Source organism: Oncorhynchus keta, chromosome 17 (genome assembly GCF_023373465.1).
Source record: "Oncorhynchus keta strain PuntledgeMale-10-30-2019 chromosome 17, Oket_V2, whole genome shotgun sequence".
Lineage (NCBI taxonomy): Eukaryota > Metazoa > Chordata > Actinopteri > Salmoniformes > Salmonidae > Oncorhynchus > Oncorhynchus keta.
This window is the reverse complement of record NC_068437.1, coordinates 22,397,019-22,424,232: the sequence shown is the minus strand read 5'-3', so window position 1 is coordinate 22,424,232 and position 27,214 is coordinate 22,397,019. Positions and strand designations below refer to the sequence as shown.

At 45.7% G+C, this 27,214-nt stretch overlaps 1 protein-coding gene across 4 annotated transcripts in view; it reads right to left on the bottom strand.

Moving 5' to 3' along the window:
* The window catches only part of znf423 (zinc finger protein 423), a 170,162-nt gene that overhangs the window by 114,986 nt on the left and 27,962 nt on the right, over nucleotides 1-27,214 (bottom strand). For 3 of the 4 annotated variants that reach the window (XR_008066407.1, XM_035790946.2, XM_035790948.2), the window contains exon 2: nucleotides 17,802-17,861. Coding sequence is in view for 3 of the 4 variants with exons in the window: in XM_035790946.2 (XP_035646839.2) it covers nucleotides 17,802-17,861 (60 nt within the window). In the remaining variant the exon portion in view is untranslated. Of the gene's footprint in view, nucleotides 1-17,801; nucleotides 17,865-27,214 lie in introns of all 4 variants that reach the window. The other variant, XM_035790947.2, reaches the window with a different exon arrangement.

Genomic DNA, 27,214 nt, shown 5'->3' with positions numbered 1-27,214 from the left:
GCCCCATACCATCCAGCAACCCCTCCTCAGCCCCCCACCACCCCCAGTCTACAGCAGCCCCCTCTCATCCAGTAAGCCTTTCAAATCTCTGATGGAGGAGGGGGTCTCAGGGGGGGGGTCCGGAGCACACTTCATTTAGAGGCCTTCTACACAGTGCTGCTGCCTCCGTCATTAGGCCTCCCTGGATGTGCCTGCTACTGGGGAAGATTGATACGGTGGTGGTGCGCACCCCAGCTGTACCCACTGCAGCTCCAGCAGTGGCCCTGATGAACACAGAGCACACTATTTATCTGGAAGCAGGAGATGAGAGGATAATGGTCCTGATTGGCGGAGAATCGTTTTTCGGGAGAGGTGACGGATACTAGTCAACGTAAAAAAAGTCAGCTGGCTTCTCTACCTGGTGTAGACCACACCACTGTAATAGGACTCACAATGGTTAGGAGAGGGTTTACAGCTAAACACTACTGCACAGTTGTAAAGTCTAACACTGGCACCATATCTAAGATAAAGTCCTATAGTTGAATGTTATCATTCACACAGCAACACCGCCCTCACAGGCAAAGACAAAACACACTACAATATTACCCAACCAGACGCACACACACCTAGATGTGCCGTAATGTGTGCTGAGGTCATTACTAATAAGGCTCTGCAGAGTCGTTTGAGACGCGCAGAGTGTTTTCAAACATAATTCAATTTGAGGGGAGGAAACCAAAATGAAATGAGGGCTTACGTTGGAAGTGGTGTCCAAGGAGACTAATGATTTCTAAATGGCCATTCAGATGAACAAGGCCTCTTTATGCCCCCAGATATATTCTGAGAGACCATATTTCTCATCCAGACAGCCTGCTTTCTGCCTACCTGTCTGCTAGGTTGGAGAGCTAAACATGCACAGTGCTCTGTCAATGGTTAATGCAATGACAGCCACGCTAGTGGCCAGTTTTCCTCTGCAAATAGTAAACGATAATGTTCCTAGATATCATGTAACAAACACAAATGACATGTCTGTGTGAGGTTAATAAGGTCGTAGGTCAAACACCTTTCTCTGTTAGGCAGGCATGGCAGTTGCCAGCGGGTATTCTGACAAGATAGTTGTGGAGATAATGATTGATGCGTTTCATCTTAAAATACATGCCGTTTAAACTCAATGCTCCTGACCACTGTCTGCATAAAACAACAATACCTACCCAAGAACAAATTTTACCCTCACAAAGGCAGTTTTAAATGACCCCATTACATTATCCTATACCCCCTCTCCTACTCTACTTTTGCTTTCATATGTTTGTTTTATCACTCATTTAATAGTCCACTCCTGGCTGCCCCCCTCCCCGGTATCCCATCCAGAGTAGGGACACTTAATGAGGGCCTGAGGCTTCCAGGGGTGGAGGAGTGTTGGGGACACAGGCAGGGTCTGCATGGCGTGCAGTGGTAATCCCAGCAGCACACGTCATGTCTCCCTGTGCCAGCTGGAGCTCCTGTCCCCCACTCTGCGGAGAGCCATTATCTCTGAGTCACAGACCGTCACCAGGCCAAGAGGCAAAAACACACAAAAAAACAAACACTCATACACACATTTACATACACACACATTTACATACAAACACAGTCAGATAAAATTAACTCACATACACAAACACGCACCAGACTTGTGTTCAAAAACTATTTCAAATATCTCAATTACTTTCATATACATTGGAAGTAAGTATTCAGATACTTTTTATTTGAAAAGACAAGTAGTTAAATGTAAAATGTATTTGGAAATAAACTTATTTGGAAAGTATTTAAAATACTCAAATACATTGACTCGAATACACTCCCATGCAGTTAACCTAGGTATTCGAAAATACTATTTGAAATAAGTATTTAAAAATACTGTCAAATACAATTTGGCAGACTATTCATACTTATTTTGGGCTGAGGAAATGTACAATCTCCATATATCCCTCCCCCTCCAAAACAAAATATCACCTGGGACAGATGATGGGGTAATGGTCAGAAAGAGAAGAGGGGGAAAGTGGAGAAACACTTGGAGAAGAGGTGTACATTTAAGAAGAGACCAGTGGAGTTAACAGGGTGAGAACATGGTCCTACAGTAATGATAGGATGGTCATCTTAACCCTTCCCCTTTAACATCTACAACTGGATTGGCACTTCCTGGTTGTAGAGGGGAAAGGAATCACTGCATACCAGCAGGTTGTGCTCAAAGTAATACTCTTACAATATACTGTAATAATCAGTAATTGTCTTTATTTCAATTCGCTTTAATGCTATGGAGATACAGTATGCTAAGAGTAATCATTCGCTCATTGGCAAGTGTACTTTTATTAAACTAATTATTTCCTCATGAATAAGGTCACACTTTTCATATCTGCTGATTAAGCCTCATAGATTGTGTGTGTGTGTGTGTGTGTTTATGAGAGGGAGGAGGGTGTCTAATGTTTGTAGATAATGCCCCTCTCCCGCTCTTGCTCCCTCTCAGAGGAAAGGCAAACAGACATGTTTGTGTGGGGTAATTAGATGAAGAGAAGTGAATTAACAGAATCCACAGAGCAGTGGTGTTGCCGAGGAGAGGCCCGCCTTGCTGGGACCCGCTAATTACCGCTCGTTAGGTTGATATGTTTTTTTCCTCCTGTTTTAACGGTGCAAAGCGACAACGTGAGATGTGGAAATAATTAGGAGCTGGGCGATGTGGGCTTAATGGACACCGCCAGGCATGCGACGGGGGAGACAAGACAAGACAAAGGCAACAGCAAAGACAGAGAGTCTCTCTTTCTCCCTCCCTCACTGCACCATCAGAGTACAGCGATCCCCATCTTAGATGTACACAGAGGTAAAGAGATCTACTCTCACCTCTTATAATCAGCTTAACAAATATTATTTGACTTGGAATAAACACCAGCTGAACTGAAATACTAGTCAAATGTCTGGGAATGTTCAGAGATGCTCCCTCCCCTCCGCTCAAAATGCTCAGAACCAAAACCTACATTTAAGTGCCTTTTGAGTTTTGACATTTAAAGTGAAGCTTGTTACGATCCCCCTGGCTAGTTCCAGTCCCAATGTCCTGACCTCTGGAGGCAGAGCAGTTTCCTATTACTCATACAGTGGGCACGCAACGGAAGTGAGACTTGATCGTACTGTACACAGAGGGAGAATACAGGCATACCGCAAACAGAATACAGACACTTTATTGGAGTCCTCAGAGAGAGTGAGTGAGTGAGAGGGAGAGAGAGAGAAATAAACTGTATGAGTGGATGGAGCACAGAGTCAGGACTAGGTGTTGGAGCAGTGCTTTGAGCCAGGACGGAGGCCTGTTTGGGACACACTTGCGCTAAGAGAGGCGTAAATCTGCAGGACACCTGGCCCTGGGTCGCCCAAACACGGCCCGGTACAACCACTCCACCGCCATCACTATCCAGCCTGCCTGGGAGTTAGAGAAATACGAGCTCCAAGTTCCACAAAACCAGTGTTTTTATAAAAAACAACAAGAGTACAAGGCTGCCTTTCAACTCTCCACAGCACACAAACATTCAAACCAACCAGCGGCAGCCAAGTGAAGTAAAACATGGATGGACTGCAAATAGCTCTAGCGGAGTATGTTTGAGAGGGGATTCAAAAGGAATGCTCCACTTCTCTGAGTCAGGTACAGAACATAGACAGTAAGAAAAACAGGCCTGGTGAGGTACATGCAGTTGAAGTCAGAAGTTTACATACACCTTAGACAAATATATTTAAACTCAGTTTTTCACAATTCCTGACATTTAATCCTAGTGAAAATACCCTGTTTTAGGTCAGTTAGGATCACCACTTTATTTTAAGAATATGAAATGTCAAAATAATTGTAAGAGAGAATTATTTATTTCAGCTTTTATTTCTTTTACTCAATTAGTATTTGGTAGCATTGCCTTGAAATAGTTTAACTTTGGTCAAACGTTTAGGGTAGCCTTCCACAAGCTTCCCACAATAAGTTGGGAGAATTTTGACCCATTCCTGACAGAGCTGGTGTAACTGAGTCAGGTTTGTAGGCCTCCTTGCTCACACACGCTTTATCAGTTCTGCCCACACATTTTCTATAGGATTGAGGTGAGGGCTTTGTGATGGCCACTCCAATACCTTGACTTTGTTGTCCTTAAGCCATTTTGCCACAACTTTGGAAGTATCCATGGGGTCAATGCCCATCTGGAAAACCAATTTGCGACCAAGCTTCAACTTCCTGACTGAGGTCTTGAGATGTTGTTTCAATATATCCTTTTCCCCCCTCATGATGCCATCTATTTTGTGAAGTGCACCAGTCCCTGCTGCAGCAAAGCACCCTCACAACATGATGCTGCCACCCCCGTGCTTCACGGTTGGGATAGTGTTCTTCGGCTTGCAAGCCTCCCCCTTTTTCCAACCAAACAAAACGATGGTCATTATGGCCAAACAGTTCTATTTTTGTTTCATCAGACCAGAGGACATTTCTCCAAAAAGTATGATCGTTGTCAACATGTGGAGTTGCAAACCGTAGTCTGGCTTTTTTATGATGGTTTTGGAGCAGTGGCTTCTTCCTTGCTGAGCGTTTTACTGTGGATATAGATACTTGTGCACCTGTTTCATCCAGCATCTTCACAAGGTCCTTTGCTGTTGTTCTGGGATTGATTTACACTTCTCGCACCAAAGTACGTTCGTCTCTAGGAGAATTAATCTCCTTCCTGAGCGGTATGACGGCTGCGTGGTCTCATGGTGTTTATACTTGGGTGCTATTGTTTTGACAGATGAGCGTAGTACATTCAGGCGTTTGGAAATTGCTCCCAAGGATGAACAAGACACGTGGAGGTCTACATTTTTGCCTTCTTGGCTGAAGTCTATGTAAACTTCCAACTTTACCATTGTATTCACTATGCCTGGTAAATGTTTCATAAAGAAGGTCAAAACTATTTATGGAGTGAAAAAAAACATGTGTGGAATATTCTGAGTGACCAAGGCATGTGGCTCTCACTGTTCAGGAAAGAATGTAACACTTTGTGCCCTTAAAATAGCCACCGCTAATCACCATGGGAGGTTCACTGGGTTTACAGTGTGAGAAAAGGTTATTTACCATTTGTACAATGTTGTATGCAGCGTGTCCCCAGGGCTCTGAGTTCCTCTCTTATTCTCAGCTACACCAAGTCCCTTGGCTCTGTCAAACCTCACATGGTCCTCCAGATCATTGCTATGCCTTAATGCTGATCTGTGAACCTCCTGAACTGGCCTCTAGGCCCTCAGGTGCGTCCAGTATGGGTACTAACAAAAGGACTGGGGTCTGGGACACAGACCACAGACACAGGCTGAGCAGGTGCAGCCGGACGCAGCCCCCCCCCCGTCTCTCTGGGGAGCCCTCTCCTTCTCCCAGTAAACAGGGGGACCTATTTAAAGCAGGCCTCTCTCCACAGCTCCCCTGTCCTCTGCTGACTTTTTTTTTTCAAAATATGGGGCTCCCCCCAGGGAGCCAGCAGAAGCACTGTGTACCAGGCTCAGGGTGTCTCTACCCCCAGAGAGGCAGGGAGGCAGGGGAGCGCAGCACCCAACACCAGCCCCTCCACCCAGAGAGGCTGATGAAAACCAAAAGGGAGTGTCGTGGAAGGGAGCGAATTAAATCACACACAAACAGCCTGACAGCTGCTCACCAATGCCATCACCTGTTCCAGCCCGTGGCTTCACACACACACACGCTAGCACACACCTCCTCCTCGCACATTAAAACTGTTTTCCTGTCGTTGCCTTGGGGAAATTAAAAAATATATTATGGACCTCCAGAGGTTTATATAGGGAGATGGCGAGAGAAAAAAGGAAGAGGGAGACAAATGAGAGAACGAGAGAGAGACACGTGTCCTCTTTTTCAAACTGTCCTCTAGTCTACATCATCAAGATGTCCATACATTAGTTAGCGAGGACAGAAAGGAGGGCCGTCCTCCTGTGTCTCAGTCTGCCCCTTGTAATATCTTATTCTCCTCCTCCTCTTTCTCCTCCCTCCTCTCCTCCTTTCAAGGGGAAAAATAAAACCAGTACATTCTTTCCCCCGGACGACTGGCGCACACTCAGGTTGGAGCCCGGAGGGGACTGAAAGCGTGCACAGCCACGAGACTGACTGACATCTCACTTTGCAGAGAGAGAGAGAGAGACAGTGGAGTGAACCAACACACACACTGTTAAAGAGACATCCTGGAATCAAAACAACACACACGCTATAACCCAACAAATACACAGACATAACACACAAACAACGCACAAAACCTTCAAACTATCGTGGAAACATCCTCCAAATTACAGCACACGTGGTTTTTTAAACTAATTGAATCCCTGACTGTTGGATTGGAAGTCTGATATGTTTTCAATAACAAAAGTCTTTCTAGAAACATTCTTCTTCTAAAAATGGGTGGATGTGTTGTGATGCTCATGCCTTTGGTGCCTGTAATGTTAGCTTAGCATCTCATTTAGCATCTCTGTCTGCTGCACTGTCCTTACACCATTCTGTTCCTATAGCGAGAACAGCATTCTGTTCCTATAGCGAGAACACCATACTGTTCCTATAGCGAGAACACCATACTGTTCCTACAGCGAGAACACCATACTGTTCCTATAGCGAGAACACCATACTGTTCCTATAGCGAGAACACCATACTGTTCCTACAGCGAGAACACCATACTGTTCCTAAAGCGAGAATACCATACTGTTCCTACAGCGAGAACACCATACTGTTCCTATAGCGAGAACCCCATTCTGTTCCTATAGCGAGAACACCATACTGTTCCTACAGCGAGAACACCATACTGTTCCTACAGCGAGAACACCATTCTGTTCCTATAGCGAGAACACCATACTGTTCCTATAGCGAGAACACCATACTGTTCCTATAGCGAGAACACCATACTGTTCCTATAGCGAGAACACCATTCTGTTCCTATAGCGAGAACACCATTCTGTTCCTATAGCGAGAACACCATACTGTTCCTATAGCGAGAACACCATACTGTTCCTACAGCGAGAACACCATTCTGTTCCTATAGCGAGAACACCATTCTGTTCCTATAGCGAGAACACCATACTGTTCCTATAGCGAGAACACCATTCTGTTCCTATAGCGAGAACACCATACTGTTCCTACAGCGAGAACACCATACTGTTCCTATAGCGAGAACACCATTCTGTTCCTATAGCGAGAACACCATACTGTTCCTATAGCGAGAACACCATTCTGTTCCTATAGCGAGAACACCATACTGTTCCTACAGCGAGAACACCATACTGTTCCTACAGCGAGAACACCATACTGTTCCTATAGCGAGAACACCATTCTGTTCCTATAGCGACAACACCATACTGTTCCTATAGCGAGAACACCATACTGTTCCTATAGCGACAACACCATACTGTTCCTATAGCGACAACACCATACTGTTCCTATAGCGACAACACCATACTGTTCCTACAGCGACAACACCATACTGTTCCTACAGCGAGAACACCATACTGTTCCTACAGCGAGAACACCATACTGTTCCTATAGCGAGAACACCATACTGTTCCTATAGCGAGAACACCATACTGTTCCTATAGCGAGAACACCATTCTGTTCCTATAGCGAGAACACCATTCTGTTCCTATAGCGAGAACACCATTCTGTTCCTATAGCGAGAACACCATTCTGTTCCTATAGCGAGAACACCATTCTGTTCCTATAGCGAGAACACCATACTGTCCCTATAGCGAGAACACCATACTGTTCCTACAGCGAGAACACCATACTGTCCCTATAGCGAGAACACCATACTGTTCCTACAGCGAGAACACCATACTGTTCCTATAGCGAGAACACCATACTGTTCCTACAGCGAGAACACCATACTGTTCCTATAGCGAGAACACCATACTGTTCCTATAGCGAGAACACCATTCTGTTCCTATAGCGAGAACACCATTCTGTTCCTATAGCGAGAACACCATTCTGTTCCTATAGCGAGAACACCATTCTGTTCCTATAGCGAGAACACCATACTGTTCCTATAGCGAGAACACCATACTGTTCCTATAGCGAGAACACCATACTGTTCCTATAGCGAGAACACCATACTGTTCCTATAGCGAGAACACCATACTGTTCCTACAGCGAGAACACCATACTGTTCCTACAGCGAGAACACCATACTGTTCCTACAGCGAGAACATCATACTGTTCCTACAGCGAGAACACCATACTGTTCCTATAGCGAGAACACCATACTGTTCCTATAGCGAGAACACCATACTGTTCCTATAGCGAGAACACCATACTGTTCCTATAGCGAGAACACCATACTGTTCCTACAGCGAGAACACCATACTGTTCCTATAGCGAGAACACCATACTGTTCCTATAGCGAGAACACCATACTGTTCCTATAGCGAGAACACCATACTGTTCATACAGCGAGAACACCATACTGTTCCTATAGCGAGAACAGCATTCTGTTCCTATAGCGAGAACACCATTCTGATCCTATAGCGAGAACACCATACTGTTCCTATAGCGAGAACACCATACTGTTCCTATAGCGAGAACAGCATTCTGTTCCTATAGCGAGAACAGCATTCTGTTCCTATAGCGAGAACAGCATTCTGTTCGTATAGCGAGAACAGCATTCTGTTCGTATAGCGAGAACACCATACTGTTCCTATAGCGAGAACACCATTCTGTTCCTATAGCGAAAACACCATTCTGTTCCTATAGCGAGAACAGCATTCTGTTCCTATAGCGAGAACAGCATTCTGTTCCTATAGCGAGAACAGCATTCTGTTCCTATAGCGAGAACAGCATTCTGTTCCTATAGCGAGAACAGCATTCTGTTCCTATAGCGAGAACAGCATTCTGTTCCTATAGCGAGAACAGCATTCTGTTCCTATAGCGAGAACAGCATTCTGTTCCTATAGCGAGAACACCATACTTTTCCTATAGCGAGAACACCATACTTTTCCTATAGCGAGAACACCATACTGTTCCTATAGCGAGAACACCATACTGTTCCTATAGCGAGAACACCATACTGTTCCTATAGCGAGAACACCATTCTGTTCCTATAGCGAGAACACCATTCTGTTCCTATAGCGAGAACACCATTCTGTTCCTATAGCGAGAACACCATTCTGTTCCTATAGCGAGAACACCATTCTGTTCCTATAGCGAGAACACCATACTGTTCCTATAGCGAGAACACCATTCTGTTCCTATAGCGAGAACACCATTCTGTTCCTATAGCGAGAACACCATTCTGTTCCTATAGCGAGAACAGCATTCTGTTCCTATAGCGAGAACACCATACTTTTCCTATAGCGAGAACACCATACTGTTCCTATAGCGAGAACACCATACTGTTCCTATAGCGAGAACACCATACTGTTCCTATAGCGAGAACACCATACTGTTCCTATAGCGAGAACACCATACTGTTCCTATAGCGAGAACACCATTCTGTTCCTATAGCGAGAACACCATTCTGTTCCTATAGCGAGAACACCATTCTGTTCCTATAGCGAGAACAGCATACTGTTCCTATAGCGAGAACAGCATTCTGTTCCTATAGCGAGAACACCATTCTGTTCCTATAGCGAGAACACCATTCTGTTCCTATAGCGAGAACACCATTCTGTTCCTATAGCGAGAACACCATTCTGTTCCTATAGCGAGAACACCATTCTGTTCCTATAGCGAGAACAGCATACTGTTCCTATAGCGAGAACAGCATTCGGTTCCTATAGCGAGAACACCATTCTGTTCCTATAGCGAGAACACCATTCTGTTCCTATAGCGAGAACACCATACTGTTCCTATAGCGAGAACACCATACTGTTCCTATAGCGAGAACACCATACTGTTCCTATAGCGAGAACACCATACTGTTCCTATAGCGAGAACACCATACTGTTCCTATAGCGAGAACACCATACTGTTCCTACAGCGAGAACATCATACTGTTCCTATAGCGAGAACACCATACTGTTCCTATAGCGAGAACACCATACTGTTCCTATAGCGAGAACACCATACTGTTCCTATAGCGAGAACACCATACTGTTCCTACAGCGAGAACACCATACTGTTCCTATAGCGAGAACACCATACTGTTCCTATAGCGAGAACACCATACTGTTCCTACAGCGAGAACACCATACTGTTCCTATAGCGAGAACACCATACTGTTCCTATAGCGAGAACACCATACTGTTCCTATAGCGAGAACACCATACTGTTCATACAGCGAGAACACCATACTGTTCCTATAGCGAGAACAGCATTCTGTTCCTATAGCGAGAACACCATTCTGTTCCTATAGCGAGAACACCATACTGTTCCTATAGCGAGAACACCATACTGTTCCTATAGCGAGAACAGCATTCTGTTCCTATAGCGAGAACAGCATTCTGTTCCTATAGCGAGAACAGCATTCTGTTCCTATAGCGAGAACAGCATTCTGTTCCTATAGCGAGAACACCATACTGTTCCTATAGCGAGAACAGCATTCTGTTCCTATAGCGAGAACAGCATTCTGTTCCTATAGCGAGAACAGCATTCTGTTCCTATAGTGAGAACAGCATTCTGTTCCTATAGCGAGAACACCATACTTTTCCTACAGCGAGAACACCATACTTTTCCTATATTGAGAACACCATACTGTTCCTATAGCGAGAACACCATACTGTTCCTATAGCGAGAACACCATACTGTTCCTATAGCGAGAACACCATTCTGTTCCTATAGCGAGAACACCATTCTGTTCCTATAGCGAGAACACCATTCTGTTCCTATAGCGAGAACACCATTCTGTTCCTATAGCGAGAACACCATACTGTTCCTATAGCGAGAACACCATTCTGTTCCTATAGCGAGAACACCATTCTGTTCCTATAGCGAGAACACCATACTGTTCCTACAGCGAGAACACCATACTGTTCCTATAGCGAGAACACCATACTGTTCCTATAGCGAGAACACCATACTGTTCCTATAGCGAGAACACCATTCTGTTCCTATAGCGAGAACACCATTCTGTTCCTATAGCGAGAACACCATACTGTTCCTATAGCGAGAACACCATACTGTTCCTATAGCGAGAACACCATACTGTTCCTACAGCGAGAACACCATACTGTTCCTATAGCGAGAACACCATACTGTTCATACAGCGAGAACACCATACTGTTCCTACAGCGAGAACACCATACTGTTCATACAGCGAGAACACCATACTGTTCCTATAGCGAGAACACCATACTGTTCATACAGCGAGAACACCATACTGTTCCTATAGCGAGAACACCATACTGTTCCTATAGCGAGAATACCATACTGTTCATACAGCGAGAACACCATTCTGTTCCTATAGCGAGAATACCATACTGTTCATACAGCGAGAACACCATACTGTTCCTATAGCGAGAACACCATACTGTTCCTATAGCGAGAACACCATACTGTTCCTATAGCGAGAATACCATACTGTTCATACAGCGAGAACACCATTCTGTTCCTATAGCGAGAATACCATACTGTTCATACAGCGAGAACACCATACTGTTCCTATAGCGAGAACACCATTCTGTTCCTATAGCGAGAATACCATACTGTTCATACAGCGAGAACACCATACTGTTCCTACAGCGAGAACACCATACTGTTCCTATAGCGAGAACACCATACTGTTCATACAGCGAGAACACCATACTGTTCCTATAGCGAGAACACCATACTGTTCCTATAGCGACAACACCATACTGTTCCTATAGCGAGTACACCATTCTGTTCCTATAGCGAGAACACCATTCTGTTCCTATAGCGAGAACACCATAGAAGCGAGAACACCATACTGTTCCTATAGCGAGAACACCATACTGTTCCTATAGCGAGAACACCATACTGTTCCTATAGCGAGAACACCATACTGTTCCTATAGCGAGAACACCATACTGTTCCTATAGCGAGAACACCATACTGTTCCTACAGCGAGAACACCATACTGTTCCTATAGCGAGAACACCATACTGTTCCTATAGCGAGAACACCATACTGTTCCTATAGCGAGAACACCATTCTGTTCCTATAGCGAGAACACCATTCTGTTCCTATAGCGAGAACACCATTCTGTTCCTATAGCGAGAACACCATTCTGTTCCTATAGCGAGAACACCATTCTGTTCCTATAGCGAGAACACCATTCTGTTCCTATAGCGAGAACACCATTCTGTTCCTATAGCGAGAACACCATACTGTTCCTATAGCGAGAACACCATACTGTTCCTATAGCGAGAACACCATACTGTTCCTATAGCGAGAACACCATACTGTTCCTATAGCGAGAACACCATACTGTTCCTACAGCGAGAACACCATACTGTTCCTACAGCGAGAACACCATACTGTTCCTACAGCGAGAACACCATACTGTTCCTATAGCGAGAACACCATACTGTTCCTATAGCGAGAACACCATACTGTTCCTATAGCGAGAACACCATACTGTTCCTACAGCGAGAACACCATACTGTTCCTACAGCGAGAACACCATACTGTTCCTACAGCGAGAACACCATACTGTTCCTATAGCGAGAACACCATACTGTTCCTACAGCGAGAACACCATTCTGTTCCTATAGCGAGAACACCATACTGTTCCTATAGCGAGAACACCATTCTGTTCCTATAGCGAGAATACCATACTGTTCATACAGCGAGAACACCATACTGTTCCTATAGCGAGAACACCATACTGTTCCTATAGCGAGAATACCATACTGTTCCTACAGCGAGAACACCATACTGTTCCTACAGCGAGAACACCATACTGTTCCTATAGCGAGAACACCATACTGTTCCTATAGCGAGAACACCATTCTGTTCCTATAGCGAGAATACCATACTGTTCATACAGCGAGAACACCATACTGTTCCTATAGCGAGAACACCATACTGTTCCTATAGCGAGAATACCATACTGTTCATACAGCGAGAACACCATACTGTTCCTACAGCGAGAATACCATACTGTTCATACAGCGAGAACACCATACTGTTCCTATAGCGAGAATACCATACTGTTCATACAGCGAGAACACCATACTGTTCCTATAGCGAGAACACCATACTGTTCCTATAGCGAGAATACCATACTGTTCATACAGCGAGAACACCATACTGTTCCTATAGCGAGAATACCATACTGTTCATACAGCGAGAACACCATACTGTTCCTATAGCGAGAACACCATACTGTTCCTATAGCGAGAACACCATACTGTTCCTATAGCGAGAATACCATACTGTTCATACAGCGAGAACACCATTCTGTTCCTATAGCGAGAACACCATACTGTTCATACAGCGAGAACACCATACTGTTCCTATAGCGAGAACACCATACTGTTCCTATAGCGAGAACACCATACTGTTCATACAGCGAGAACACCATACTGTTCCTATAGCGAGAACACCATACTGTTCCTATAGCGAGAACACCATACTGTTCATACAGCGAGAACACCATACTGTTCCTATAGCGAGAATACCATACTGTTCCTATAGCGAGAACACCATACTGTTCCTACAGCGAGAACACCATACTGTTCATACAGCGAGAACACCATACTGTTCCTATAGCGAGAATACCATACTGTTCCTACAGCGAGAACACAATACTGTTCCTACAGCGAGAACACCATACTGTTCCTATAGCGAGAACACCATACTGTTCCTACAGCGAGAACACCATTCTGTTCCTATAGCGAGAATACCATACTGTTCCTACAGCGAGAACACATTACATTACATTTAAGTAATTTAGCAGACGCTCTTATCCAGAGCGACTTACCATTCTGTTCCTATAGCGAGAACACCATACTGTTCCTATAGCGAGAACACCATACTGTTCCTACAGCGAGAACACCATTCTGTTCCTATAGCGAGAACACCATACTGTTCCTACAGCGAGAACACCATACTGTTCCTATAGCGAGAACACCATACTGTTCCTACAGCGAGAACACCATTCTGTTCCTATAGCGAGAACACCATACTGTTCCTACAGCGAGAACACCATACTGTTCCTATAGCGAGAACACCATACTGTTCCTACAGCGAGAACACCATTCTGTTCCTATAGCGAGAATACCATACTGTTCATACAGCGAGAACACCATACTGTTCCTACAGCGAGAACACCATTCTGTTCCTATAGCGAGAACACCATACTGTTCCTACAGCGAGAACACCATACTGTTCCTATAGCGAGAACACCATACTGTTCCTACAGCGAGAACACCATTCTGTTCCTATAGCGAGAATACCATACTGTTCATACAGCGAGAACACCATACTGTTCCTACAGCGAGAACACCATTCTGTTCCTATAGCGAGAACACCATTCTGTTCCTATAGCGAGAACACCATACTGTTCCTACAGCGAGAACACCATACTGTTCCTACAGCGAGAACACCATACTGTTCCTATAGCGAGAACACCATACTGTTCCTATAGCGAGAATACCATACTGTTCATACAGCGAGAACACCATACTGTTCCTATAGCGAGAACACCATACTGTTCCTACAGCGAGAACACCATTCTGTTCCTATAGCGAGAACAGCATTCTGTTCCTATAGCGAGAACACCATTCTGATCCTATAGCGAGAACACCATACTGTTCCTATAGCGAGAATACCATACTGTTCATACAGCGAGAACACCATACTGTTCCTATAGCGAGAACACCATACTGTTCCTATAGCGAGAACAGCATTCTGTTCCTATAGCGAGAACACCATTCTGATCCTATAGCGAGAACACCATACTGTTCCTATAGCGAGAACACCATACTGTTCCTATAGCGAGAACAGCATTCTGTTCCTATAGCGAGAACAGCATTCTGTTCCTATAGCGAGAACAGCATTCTGTTCGTATAGCGAGAACAGCATTCTGTTCCTACAGCGAGAACACCATACTGTTCCTATAGCGAGAACAGCATTCTGTTCCTATAGCGAAAACACCATTCTGTTCCTATAGCGAGAACAGCATTCTGTTCCTATAGCGAGAACAGCATTCTGTTCCTATAGCGAGAACAGCATTCTGTTCCTATAGCGAGAACACCATACTGTTCCTATAGCGAGAACAGCATTCTGTTCCTATAGCGAGAACAGCATTCTGTTCCTATAGCGAGAACAGCATTCTGTTCCTATAGCGAGAACACCATACTTTTCCTATAGCGAGAACACCATTCTGTTCCTATAGCGAGAACACCATACTGTTCCTATAGCGAGAACACCATTCTGTTCCTATAGCGAGAACACCATTCTGTTCCTATAGCGAGAACACCATTCTGTTCCTATAGCGAGAACACCATTCTGTTCCTATAGCGAGAACACCATTCTGTTCCTATAGCGAGAACACCATTCTGTTCCTATAGCGAGAACACCATTCTGTTCCTATAGCGAGAACACCATTCTGTTCCTATAGCGAGAACAGCATACTGTTCCTATAGCGAGAATAGCATTCGGTTCCTATAGCGAGAACACCATTCTGCTCCTATAGCGAGAACAGCATACTGTTCCTATAGCGAGAATAGCATTCGGTTCCTATAGCGAGAACACCATTCTGTTCCTATAGCGAGAACAGCATTCTGTTCCTATAGCGAGAACACCATATTGTTAGTAGTGAGGTCACAGACAACAGCCACAGCCCAATGGTGTAATGACAGGGGGGTGTCCTCCTCATTGGTGTCGCCGATGCAACGGCCAGCCAATGGCTGTGGGAGGGAATGAATGAAATAATCTAATTCAGCTCCATTACAGCCCCTTATCGGCCCTTTGCTGAGGGATATGAGACTACTTTTTCCACCATGAATCACAGTCCACATGGACAGGGTGCAGTGTGTGTGTGTCTGCATTGATTGTGTATGTAAGAGGTCATGGAGAAAGAGTCACCTCGCAAAAATTCTGCCTGTAGCATAGCGTGTATATAGCCAAGTTATCGCTACTCATTGTGTATTTATTTTTACCTGTTATTACTTTTCTATTATTTCTCCCTGTTTTTCTCTCAGCATTGTTGCGAAGGGCCTGTAAGCATTTCGTTGTTTGTCCACATCTGTTGTTTATGAAGTATGTGACGAATACAATTTGATTTGAGTGTTGTGTTGTGTGCTTAACCCTGGTGATCTCTATCAGACAGTGAAGCAGTGGGGTCTTTCCAACAGGAAGCCAGCAAAACAAGGCTGAACTCCACAGCTCTAGTGGCACTTATTAAAACATCACCACTGACGGCCCCTCCTCCTCCTTCCACAGAAATGACAAACGTCTGTACTACTATCCAAACCCCCCTCTCGCTTCCTCACTCAATCTCACTCGTCCTCTCCATGCTTTCCACCCTCTCCCTCTCTTGGTCTACAGTGTCAGACCTGGCTCATTTTCTGTCTTTTCTCTTTTCCGTTTCTCCCCCTCTGGGCCAGGGAGGGATGTGTTGTTTTTCTGTCTCAAGGAGGCTGGGGTGGAGGGTGGGATGTGGAGAGGAGGGGGTAGGCAGGCACCTCCTGTGGGACAGACCAAAGGGGCCCTCAGGGGTGGGGGGGGGCTCGTCTCCCCCCCCCGCTGCTCTTTCCAAACTCGACACACATTTTCCAGAGAAGGGAAGGAAAAGCATTTGAATTTAATACCAGCAAAAGCCTGCCAGTGTCCTTGTCGACATCATCTCCCAGGGAATAAAGGGAAGGAAGGTTTTTTAGATTTTTAAATAAGAAATGGCGGGCAGCCCCCCTGAGCCTGAACACAGGAGCACAAACAAACACAAGAGAGAGAATGATAGAGCGAGATTGTCTGTGTGTGTGGGGGGAAGAGGTGAAGAGAAACAGCAGGGAGGAAGAGAGCAGAGCTAGTGAGAGCACTGGGACTCCCCTTCCTGCTGTATCTCACACATAAAGCACTTTCCAGCCACCCAGGACCTCAGTCAGCACCCCCCAACCCCCACACCAGAAGCCCCTGCCTCATCACACCCTCAGGGCCTCACTTTCCAATTCCCCCTCCCAAAAGAACCGACAGAGTGAGGGAGGGAGAGAAGGAGGGCAGAGAGAGAGAGCACCGTTTAGATAAAGAACATTCAGCTCTCTTATCTCTCACTGCTGTAAAATAACAGAATAAATATTCTCCTTCATAATGTTGGGCTGACTCAAAGACTAGAGGCCAACATGTCACCATAATCAGTCAGTCACCATCCTCATACTGTGTTCTGTAAAAATGGGTCCATTTATCTGCTGCATCATCTCCAGGTACAGCCATACCAATGACTCCATGGCTGTGACTCTGCACTGCATGTAAAGAACATTGAAGTGGGTGCCATGCATTAATCAAATGGAATCCTTAACAAATTAACTTGATTGCAATCACCATGATGCTATTTGGGCCCATCAGGAACCCATCCCACTGCTGTGCTATAGGCTGGGAGGGAGGGAGGACAGGGGAGTTGATTCAGTGCAGCTACTTTACCACCAAAACCTCAAACAGGATGTGAGACTGCTGGAGCCCCAGAGTCCTGTCTGCTCTCACATGCAGGCCTGGACTGTGAAAATCTCTCTCTCCCTCATGCCATATCTCCCTCTCTCATCCCCCTCTCCCTCAGAGCAGAACATTCTGGGCCATGTGGAATTGATATTAAAGATTCTGATTCAGTGGGTAGTCTGGCGGTGGACCTGGAATGTGACATATAGAATCTAATCTGTGTCGCAGATCTGACAGCTGCCTGGCAGGCTGCACACTTCCGAATAACAAAGCGGATACCTGTTTGGACAGATGATGAATCCCAGTTCCCTGCAAACTCCGACGACTCGCCTTCTTCTACTGCTAGAGAGATGGGGAAAGAACGAAGGAGGAGAGAAAGACAAAAGAGAGGGATGCTTAGAAATACATACAGTATCTTTAGGACTACATCATTTTGTTGGTTCCTCTTAATCTACATGACAATGCCTTAAAAACACAAAAGGTAGACCTCAAAACAAGTGTTCAATCATTCATTAGCTGGGTGGTTGGATGGGAGAAACATCAAAGGTTGTCTGTCTGTCTGTCTGTCTGTCTGTCTGTCTGTCTGTCTGTCTGTCTGTCTGTCTGTCTGTCTGTCTGTCTGTCTGTCTGTCTGTCTGTCTGTCTGTCTGTCTGTCTGTCTGTCTGTCTGTCTGTCTCTGTCTGTCTGTCTGTCTGTCTGTCTGTCTGTCTGTCTGTCTGTCTGTCTGTCTGTCTGTCTGTCGTCTGTCTGTCTGTCTGTCTGTCTGTCTGTCTGTCTGTCTGTCTGTCTGTCTGTCTGTCTGTCTGTCTGTCTGTCTGTCTGTCTGTCTGTCTGTCTGTCTGTCTGTCTGTCTGTCTGTCTGTCTGTCTGTCTGTCTGTCTGTCTGTCTGTCTGTCTGTCTGTCTGTCTGTCTGTCTGTCTGTCTGTCTGTCTGTCTGTCTGTCTGTCTGTCTGTCTGTCTGTCTGTCTGTCTGTCTGTCTGTCTGTCTGTCTGTCTGTCTGTCTGTCTGTCTGTCTGTCTGTCTGTCTGTCTGTCTGTCTGTCTGTCTGTCTGTCTGTCTGTCTGTCTGTCTGTCTGTCTGTCTGTCTGTCTGTCTGTCTGTCTGTCTGTCTGTCTGTCTGTCTGTCTGTCTGTCTGTCTGTCTGTCTGTCTGTCTGTCTGTCTGTCTGTCTGTCTGTCTGTCTGTCTGTCTGTCTGTCTGTCTGTCTGTCTGTCTGTCTGTCTGTCTGTCTGTCTGTCTGTCTGTCTGTCTGTCTGTCTGTCTGTCTGTCTGTCTGTCTGTCTGTCTGTCTGTCTGTCTGTCTGACTGACTGACTGACTGACTGACTGACTGACTGACTGACTGACTGACTGACTGACTGACTGACTGACTGACTGACTGACTGACTGACTGACTGACTGACTGACTGACTGACTGACTGACTGACTGACTGACTGGGAATGTGTTCTCCTTGTTTTGATGTCCTAATTTCAGAGGTGTGAGATATGTAACAACAGAAACCAGATCAGAACAGGAAGGTGTGTTGAAGGTTTTCCTGGGCACTGCAGAGGAAGGAAGCACCGCTGGCACACAAACAGGAAATGGCAGTAGTCAGGACACAATGAGGACCCCCCTCCTTCCCCTCAACCCCATGGCCCAGGGTATGGGCCAACAACAGTCTAGTAGAAGCCACGAAAACAAACTGTCAAAACTGTTTTCTTTATTAGCGAGAGGAGGTGGTAAAAAAGTCCCAGAGCTAGTACGTAGAGATGGAGTTTTTTTGTTAATGTGTGAATTCCCCACCTAAGTTGAAATAAAGTTGAGGAAAAATAAAAAGCTTATTCCACACCAAAATGCTAACAGACCCATTCCAGAAAAAATAACATACTCCTCTTCATGGTCTGAGTGTGCTGATTGGACCAAGCAGTGGCCAGTCCATTTTCCCCTCATGCTCTTGGTTTGTCCAGGCAGAACTCAGCAGGGTGGTCAGAGTGGCCTCCTCACCAGACCAGAAACACTGTATTTCATATTCCCCAACAAAGCCAAGGGCAACAGACCCTGTTTTCCATTCTTCAACCATCCCATGTGAGTGCGATCCAGATATCCAGAGTTGGGACCAGTGTGTCGGCCAGACTCCAAGAGGACTGGCCTTGTTGCTGATGGCCTAGAGCTAAAACCCAGCAGGCTCCCAAGCCCCTGGAAGACTAGGGTCAACTCTGGTCCTGCACCATAACATCTCTCTCCATCTCTCACTATTCCTCTTTCTCTTCCCTGAGCTAGCCAGGACTGTCGAGAGAGAGTCTGAGCTGCCAAATGGCAAAGCTTCAGCTTGAGCAGTGTCTCTCAGTAGTACCTTTTCACCATTCAGAGAGTATTCACATAGTACAGAAGACTCAGAGTTACTTCTCTCTGGGTGTTTCTGAGGAGAGATCACACTCTTCAGGTGTGTTTGGGGGAAAAACTATGGGCTGGATCTGGACCAAGGTCCCATTAGGACTGTAGTAGTTACGGGCCCAGACTGCTCTTAGATCCTCCTAGAGGACATTTACTGAACACCAGGTATTGTCTGCAGCCTATGGCTCATACATCAGGTGCTCAGGGAGGGATTCAAGGCACTATTTGGACTGTCATATACAGGAATTATACTATTTGGGAAAAAAATCTAATTTGTCACGCCCAAGTAGGCATTTTCTCAGGAACGAGGACACAGTCTAAACCCCACTGTGTCATAAAACAGGCTAGATCCAATACAAACGGCGGTCAAAGTCTACAGTCAGTTGATCTTCTTTAAATAGTCTAGCCTGCAGTGGACCTGTTCATTCCTAAAAGACACTGCTTTCCCAGCAGAGGAGGTAAAGCACTAAATTACACCCAATCAGAGCTCTACTCATCCTCCATTTAGCGCTTCATTAGAGGGGGAATATTAAAGTGTAGTCAGGCAGAGAGGAGAGCAGAGCAGGGTAGAGGTGGTGAGATGGTTCTTTCTACAAACACAACTACCCAGTACTACTGCACTCAGCTACCTGCAGGCAACAGCACACAGCAACCCCATCCACACACATAACTGTACACACAGCTCCCCAGCTAAAACAAGTGAAGCTCGGGACACTACCAGGCCCCAGCCTCCCACACAGAGCTATAGTGCACTGGGTGTAAATTCAGAAGAAACCTCCATCTCTGATGGAAGCAGACAGGATCATTACCGGCTTTAAAAAAAACTAATTTAGAGATGGGGGAGATTACAGACACCTATTGATTGGTCTGGGATTTCCTGGAATGATTGATCTCCAAATGTTGCTACATTATGTTTTCTAACCTTCATTTAGATTCCATAGATTCCATTCCACTACATTTAAGAATGCAGAAGGCAATCATTGGGATAGAGTTCAGAGGCAATGCAGATGCTCACACTATACACTGAACCATACACCGTCTTGTTGCTATGGAGAGGCAAGGTAAGGGACGGGGGAAAAGGAGGGGAATGCCAGTGCTGACGGACCGGGGTTTGGGGCTTGGCCCTTGAGATGTGGACACAGGACGGGATACAGATGTTTCCCGGAGAGATTGGTCCTGCGGGCGAGACCCAGCCCACGACCAGAAACATACAGCCAGCGGAGGATAGAGACAGACCTCACACCACGATCACCAGGCAGCCAAACAAAGCAAGAGAAACAGACAGAGAGAGCGAGAAAAAAAGAGAATGGGGGAGATAAAGATAACGATCATTAGAAAGAGATAAAAACACCATTCTAATAAAAGCGTGACCGTGGGGAATTGCTCGTCTTCATTAGCAGAGAGGATATATTTATTTATTTCCAGATGTCCTCCCCCTGCCTGCGTCCCATGTGTACAGAGCACTGTTCATGTGAACCCTGAAGCCAGCGGGAGGTAGAGAGAGTAGGAGAGTAGTCGAGGGGGAGACTGCTAAATAGAGGCAGAGAGAGTGGGAGTATGTAGCAGAGAGAGAATGTAAGGTAGGGGAAGTATATGCAGAGTACTACTTTATATACAGTAGGTCCCTCCCCTGTTTTTAAATTCCCTCAGAAGCTCTGTGACATCATCATTAACCTACAGTAAAACAGCCCTGTGAGAGGAATGGGGGGGGTGTCTAATGAATCCAACATGTTTCAGTAAGTTACCTTGGATACCCTCTGTTTCCTACTTACACTGACCAGCCTTTGCCAAAACACACACCGGGGCTGTGAGAGAAACGGAAAACCGGTACCTTGAACTCAACAACCAGAATGGGATCCCAGTTTGCCCTCCTCCCCTCCCAGTCCACACACCACTGAGGTGTGGTTCAGCCCCTCTTTCACCAACTGGGACCATTTCTGCAAATCAGAACCTAAGTTACAGACTGGGTGTACTCAGTATTGGTGTTCTTCCCTGACCGTTCCACTATAACAGTCCCCTACCATCTCTTAACACCTGTCAGTATGATACTGAGAGCATCTGTGCCAGGTAGAGAAGGGTTAACTAAATACCTGCCTGTTAACCAGAGTATCTGTGCCAGGTAGAGAAGGGTTAACTAAATACCTGCATGTTAACCAGAGTATCTGTGCCAGGTAGAGAAGGGTTAACTAAATACCTGCATGTTAACCAGAGTATCTGAGCCAGGTAGAGAAGGGTTAACTAAATACTTGCATGTTAACCTGTAGAGAAGGGTTAACTAAATAGTAGTATCTGAGCCAGGTAGAGAAGGGTTAACTAAATACCTGCCTGTTAACCCTTCTCTACCTGGCTCAGATACTCTGGTTAACAGGCAGGTATTTAGTTAACCCTTCTCTACCTGGCTCAGATACTCTGGTTAACTAAATACCTGCCTGTTAACCAGAGTATCTGAGCCAGGTAGAGAAGGGTTAACTAAATTCCTGCCTGTTAACCAGAGTATCTGTGCCAGGTAGAGAAGGGTTAACTAAATACCTGCATGTTAACCAGAGTATCTGAGCCAGGTAGAGAAGGGTTAACTAAATACCTGCCTGTTAACCAGAGTATCTGAGCCAGGTAGAGAAGGGTTAACTAAATACCTGCATGTTAACCAGAGTATCTGAGCCAGGTAGAGAAGGGTTAACTAAATACCTGCATGTTAACCAGAGTATCTGAGCCAGGTAGAGAAGGGTTAACTAAATACCTGCATGTTAACCAGAGTATCTGAGCCAGGTAGAGAAGGGTTAACTAAATACCTGCATGTTAACCAGAGTATCTGAGCCAGGTAGAGAAGGGTTAACTAAATACCTGCCTGTTAACCAGAGTATCTGAGCCAGGTAGAGAAGGGTTAACTAAATACCTGCCTGTTAACCAGAGTATCTGTGCCAGGTAGAGAAGGGTTAACTAAATACCTGCATGTTAACCAGAGTATCTGAGCCAGGTAGAGAAGGGTTAACTAAATACCTGCATGTTAACCAGAGTATCTGAGCCAGGTAGAGAAGGGTTAACTAAATACCTGCATGTTAACCAGAGTATCTGAGCCAGGTAGAGAAGGGTTAACTAAATACCTGCCTGTTAACCAGAGTATCTGAGCCAGGTAGAGAAGGGTTAACTAAATACCTGCCTGTTAACCAGAGTATCTGAGCCAGGTAGAGAAGGGTTAACAACTCCTAGCTCCCAGAGGAAGCACACTGTATCTAGCAGCATCACAGGGGCAGGCTCCTCTCCTACTCCCTCCCTCTTTAAACTATTATTCAAGAGATTGAAAAAAACAAAGCTCCACACACACATACACAAACACACCCACCCAATCCTTCACACAATTTATTTATATATTATTGAAATTCCTCTGTTAATTGCTGCTCTGGCGGTGGGAGCGCATGCTGATATTTGCATTTCTGGGCCCTGTTAAGCTGTAACATCATGACACACCAGCAAATGTAGCTGGGGTAGCGTTGCCGTCGGAAACACAGCAATCAGCGTAGCAGCGAATGGCACGAGGGTAGAGATCAAACGAGACCACTCTAGAGGACCTCACAAACAGTGAGCGTGAATTTACCCGACAAAAAGCCCCTGTGCCCATAAGGGGGATGGGAGAACAGCGCTGTGTTCCAAACGCGCCCTTTCTAAATGAGCCCTTTTATTTATCCAAGGAATGGTGCGTGTGCTCCTCCACAGAACGCAAACAAGGTGCGGGGGACCTCGGAGCACACACCCAGACCCCCGATCAGACAAAGAGCCTACCTCACTCAGCCTCTTCATTCAACCCCAAACACACACAAACAACTGTGCTCCGGTCTACCCCAGGGAGGGCCTTGCATTGACAAAGAGACTGCTCAGGTACAGGCAGTAAAGCCAGCCTGAGTCTGCAGCCATGTCCAGCATTTCCCAAACTCTGTCCTCGGACCCAAAGCGGTGCATGTTTTGGTTTTTACCCTAACACTACACAGCTGATTCAAATTATCAAAGCTTGATGACTAGTTGTTTATTTGAATCGGCTGTGTAGTAGTTCTAGGGCAAAAACCAAAAACGTGCACCCCTTGGTGTCCGAGGACAGAGTTTGGGAAGGACTGGGCAAGACCTTCTGTTAATACACTGTAGAACGCAGGGCTAGACCTTCTGTTAATACACTGTAGAACGCAGGGCAAGACCTTCCGTTAATACACAGTAGAACGCAGGGCTAGACATTCCGTTAATACACAGTAGAACGCAGGGCTAGACATTCCGTTAATACACTGTAGAACGCAGGGCAAGACCTTCCGTTAATACACAGTAGAACGCAGGGCTAGACATTCCGTTAATACACTGTAGAACGCAGGGCTAGACATTCCGTTAATACACTGTAGAATGCAGGGCTAGACCTTCCGTTAATACACTGTAGAACGCAGGGCTAGACCTTCCGTTAATACACTGTAGAACACAGGGCTAGACCTTCCGTTAATACACTGTAGAACGCAGGGCTAGACCTTCCGTTAATACACTGTAGAACCCAGGGCTAGACCTTCCGTTAATACACTGTAGAACACAGGGCTAGACCTTCCGTTAATACACTGTAGAACACAGGGCTAGACACTTCCTTCCGTTAATACACTGTAGAACACAGGGCTAGACCTTCCGTTAATACACTGTAGAACACAGGGCTAGACCTTCCTGTTAACCTTCCGTTACACTGTAGAACACAGGGCTAATACACTGTAGAACACAGGGCTAGACCTTCCGTTAATACACTGTAGAACACAGGGCTAGACCTTCCGTTAATACACTGTAGAACACAGGGCTAGACCTTCCACTGTAGAACACAGGGCTAGACCTTCCGTTACACTGTAGAACGCAGGGCTAGACCTTCCGTTAATACACTGTAGAACACAGGGCTAGACCTTCCGTTAATACACTGTAGAACACAGGGCTAGACCTTCCGTTAATACACTGTAGAACACAGGGCTAGACCTTCCGTTAATACACTGTAGAACACAGGGCTAGACCTTCCGTTAATACACTGTAGAACACAGGGCTAGACCTTCCGTTAATACACTGTAGAAACCAGGGCTAGACCTTCCGTTAATACACTGTAGAACACAGGGCTAGACCTTCCGTTAATACACTGTAGAACACAGGGCTAGACCTTCCGTTAATACACTGTAGAACACAGGGCTAGACCTTCCGTTAATACACTGTAGAACACAGGGCTAGACCTTCCGTTAATACACTGTAGAACACAGGGCTAGACCTTCCGTTAATACACTGGGCTAGACCTTCCGAACACAGGGCTAGACCTTCCGTTAATACACTGTAGAACACAGGGCTAGACCTAGAACACAGGGCTAGACCTTCCGTTAATACACTGTAGAACACAGGGCTAGACCTTCCGTTAATACACTGTAGAACACAGGGCTAGACCTTCCGTTAATACACTGTAGAACACAGGGCTAGACCTTCCGTTAATACACTGTAGAACACAGGGCTAGACCTTCCGTTAATACACTGTAGAACACAGGGCTAGACCTTCCGTTAATACACTGTAGAACACAGGGCTAGACCTTCCGTTAACCTACACTGTAGAACACAGGGCTAGACCTTCCAGGGCTAGACCTTCCGTTAATACACTGTAGAACACAGGGCTAGACCTTCCGTTAATACACTGTAGAACACAGGGCTAGACCTTCCGTTAATACACTGTAGAACACAGGGCTAGACCTTCCGTTAATACACTGTAGAACACAGGGCTAGACCTTCCGTTAATACACTGTAGAACACAGGGCTAGGGCTAGACCTTCCGTTAATACACTGTAGAACACAGGGCTAGACCTTCCGTTAATACACTGTAGAACACAGGGCTAGACCTTCCGTTAATACACTGTTAGTAGAACACAGGGCTAGACCTTCCGTTAATACACTGTAGAACACAGGGCTAGACCTTCCGTTAATACACTGTAGAACACAGGGCTAGACCTTCCGTTAATACACTGTAGAACACAGGGCTAGACCTTCCGTTAATACACTGTAGAACACAGGGCTAGACCTTCCGTTAATACACTGTAGAACACAGGGCTAGACCTTCCGTTAATACACTGTAGAACACAGGGCTAGACCTTCCGTTAATACACTGTAGAACACAGGGCTAGGGCACAGGGCTAGACCTTCCGTTAATACACTGTAGAACACAGGGCTAGACCTTCCGTTAATACACTGTAGAACACAGGGCTAGACCTTCCGTTAATACACTGTAGAACACAGGGCTAGACCTTCCGTTAATACACTGTAGAACACAGGGCTAGACCTTCCGTTAATACACTGTAGAACACAGGGCTAGACCTTCCGTTAATACACTGTAGAACACAGGGCTAGACCTTCCACTGTTAGACCTTCCGTTAATACACTGTAGAACACAGGGCTAGACCTTCCGTTAATACACTGTAGAACACAGGGCTAGACCTTCCGTTAATACACTGTAGAACACAGGGCTAGACCTTCCGTTAATACACTGTAGAACACAGGGCTAGACCTTCCGTTAATACACTGTAGAACACAGGGCTAGACCTTCCGTTAATACACTGTAGAACACAGGGCTAGACCTTCCGTTAATACACTGTTCCGTTAGAACACAGGGCTAGACCTTCCGTTAATACACTGTAGAACACAGGGCTAGACCTTCCGTTAATACACTGTAGAACACAGGGCTAGACCTTCCGTTAATACACTGTAGAACACAGGGCTAGACCTTCCGTTAATACACTGTAGAACACAGGGCTAGACCTTCCGTTAATACACTGTAGAACACAGGGCTAGACCTTCCGTTAATACACTGTAGAACACAGGGCTAGACCTTCCGTTAATACACTGTAGAACACAGGGCTAGACCTTCCGTTAATACACTGTAGAACACAGGGCTAGACCTTCCGTTAATACACTGTAGAACACAGGGCTAGACCTTCCGTTAATACACTGTAGAAACCAGGGCTAGACCTTCCGTTAATACACTGTAGAACACAGGGCTAGACCTTCCGTTAATACACTGTAGAACACAGGGCTAGACCTTCCGTTAATACATAGAACACAGGGCACTGTAGAACACAGGGCTAGACCTTCCGTTAATACACTGTAGAACACAGGGCTAGACCTTCCGTTAATACACTGTAGAACACAGGGCTAGACCTTCCGTTAATACACTGTAGAACACAGGGCTAGACCTTCCGTTAATACACTGTAGAACACAGGGCTAGACCTTCCGTTAATACACTGTAGAACACAGGGCTAGACCTTCCGTTAATACACTGTAGAACACA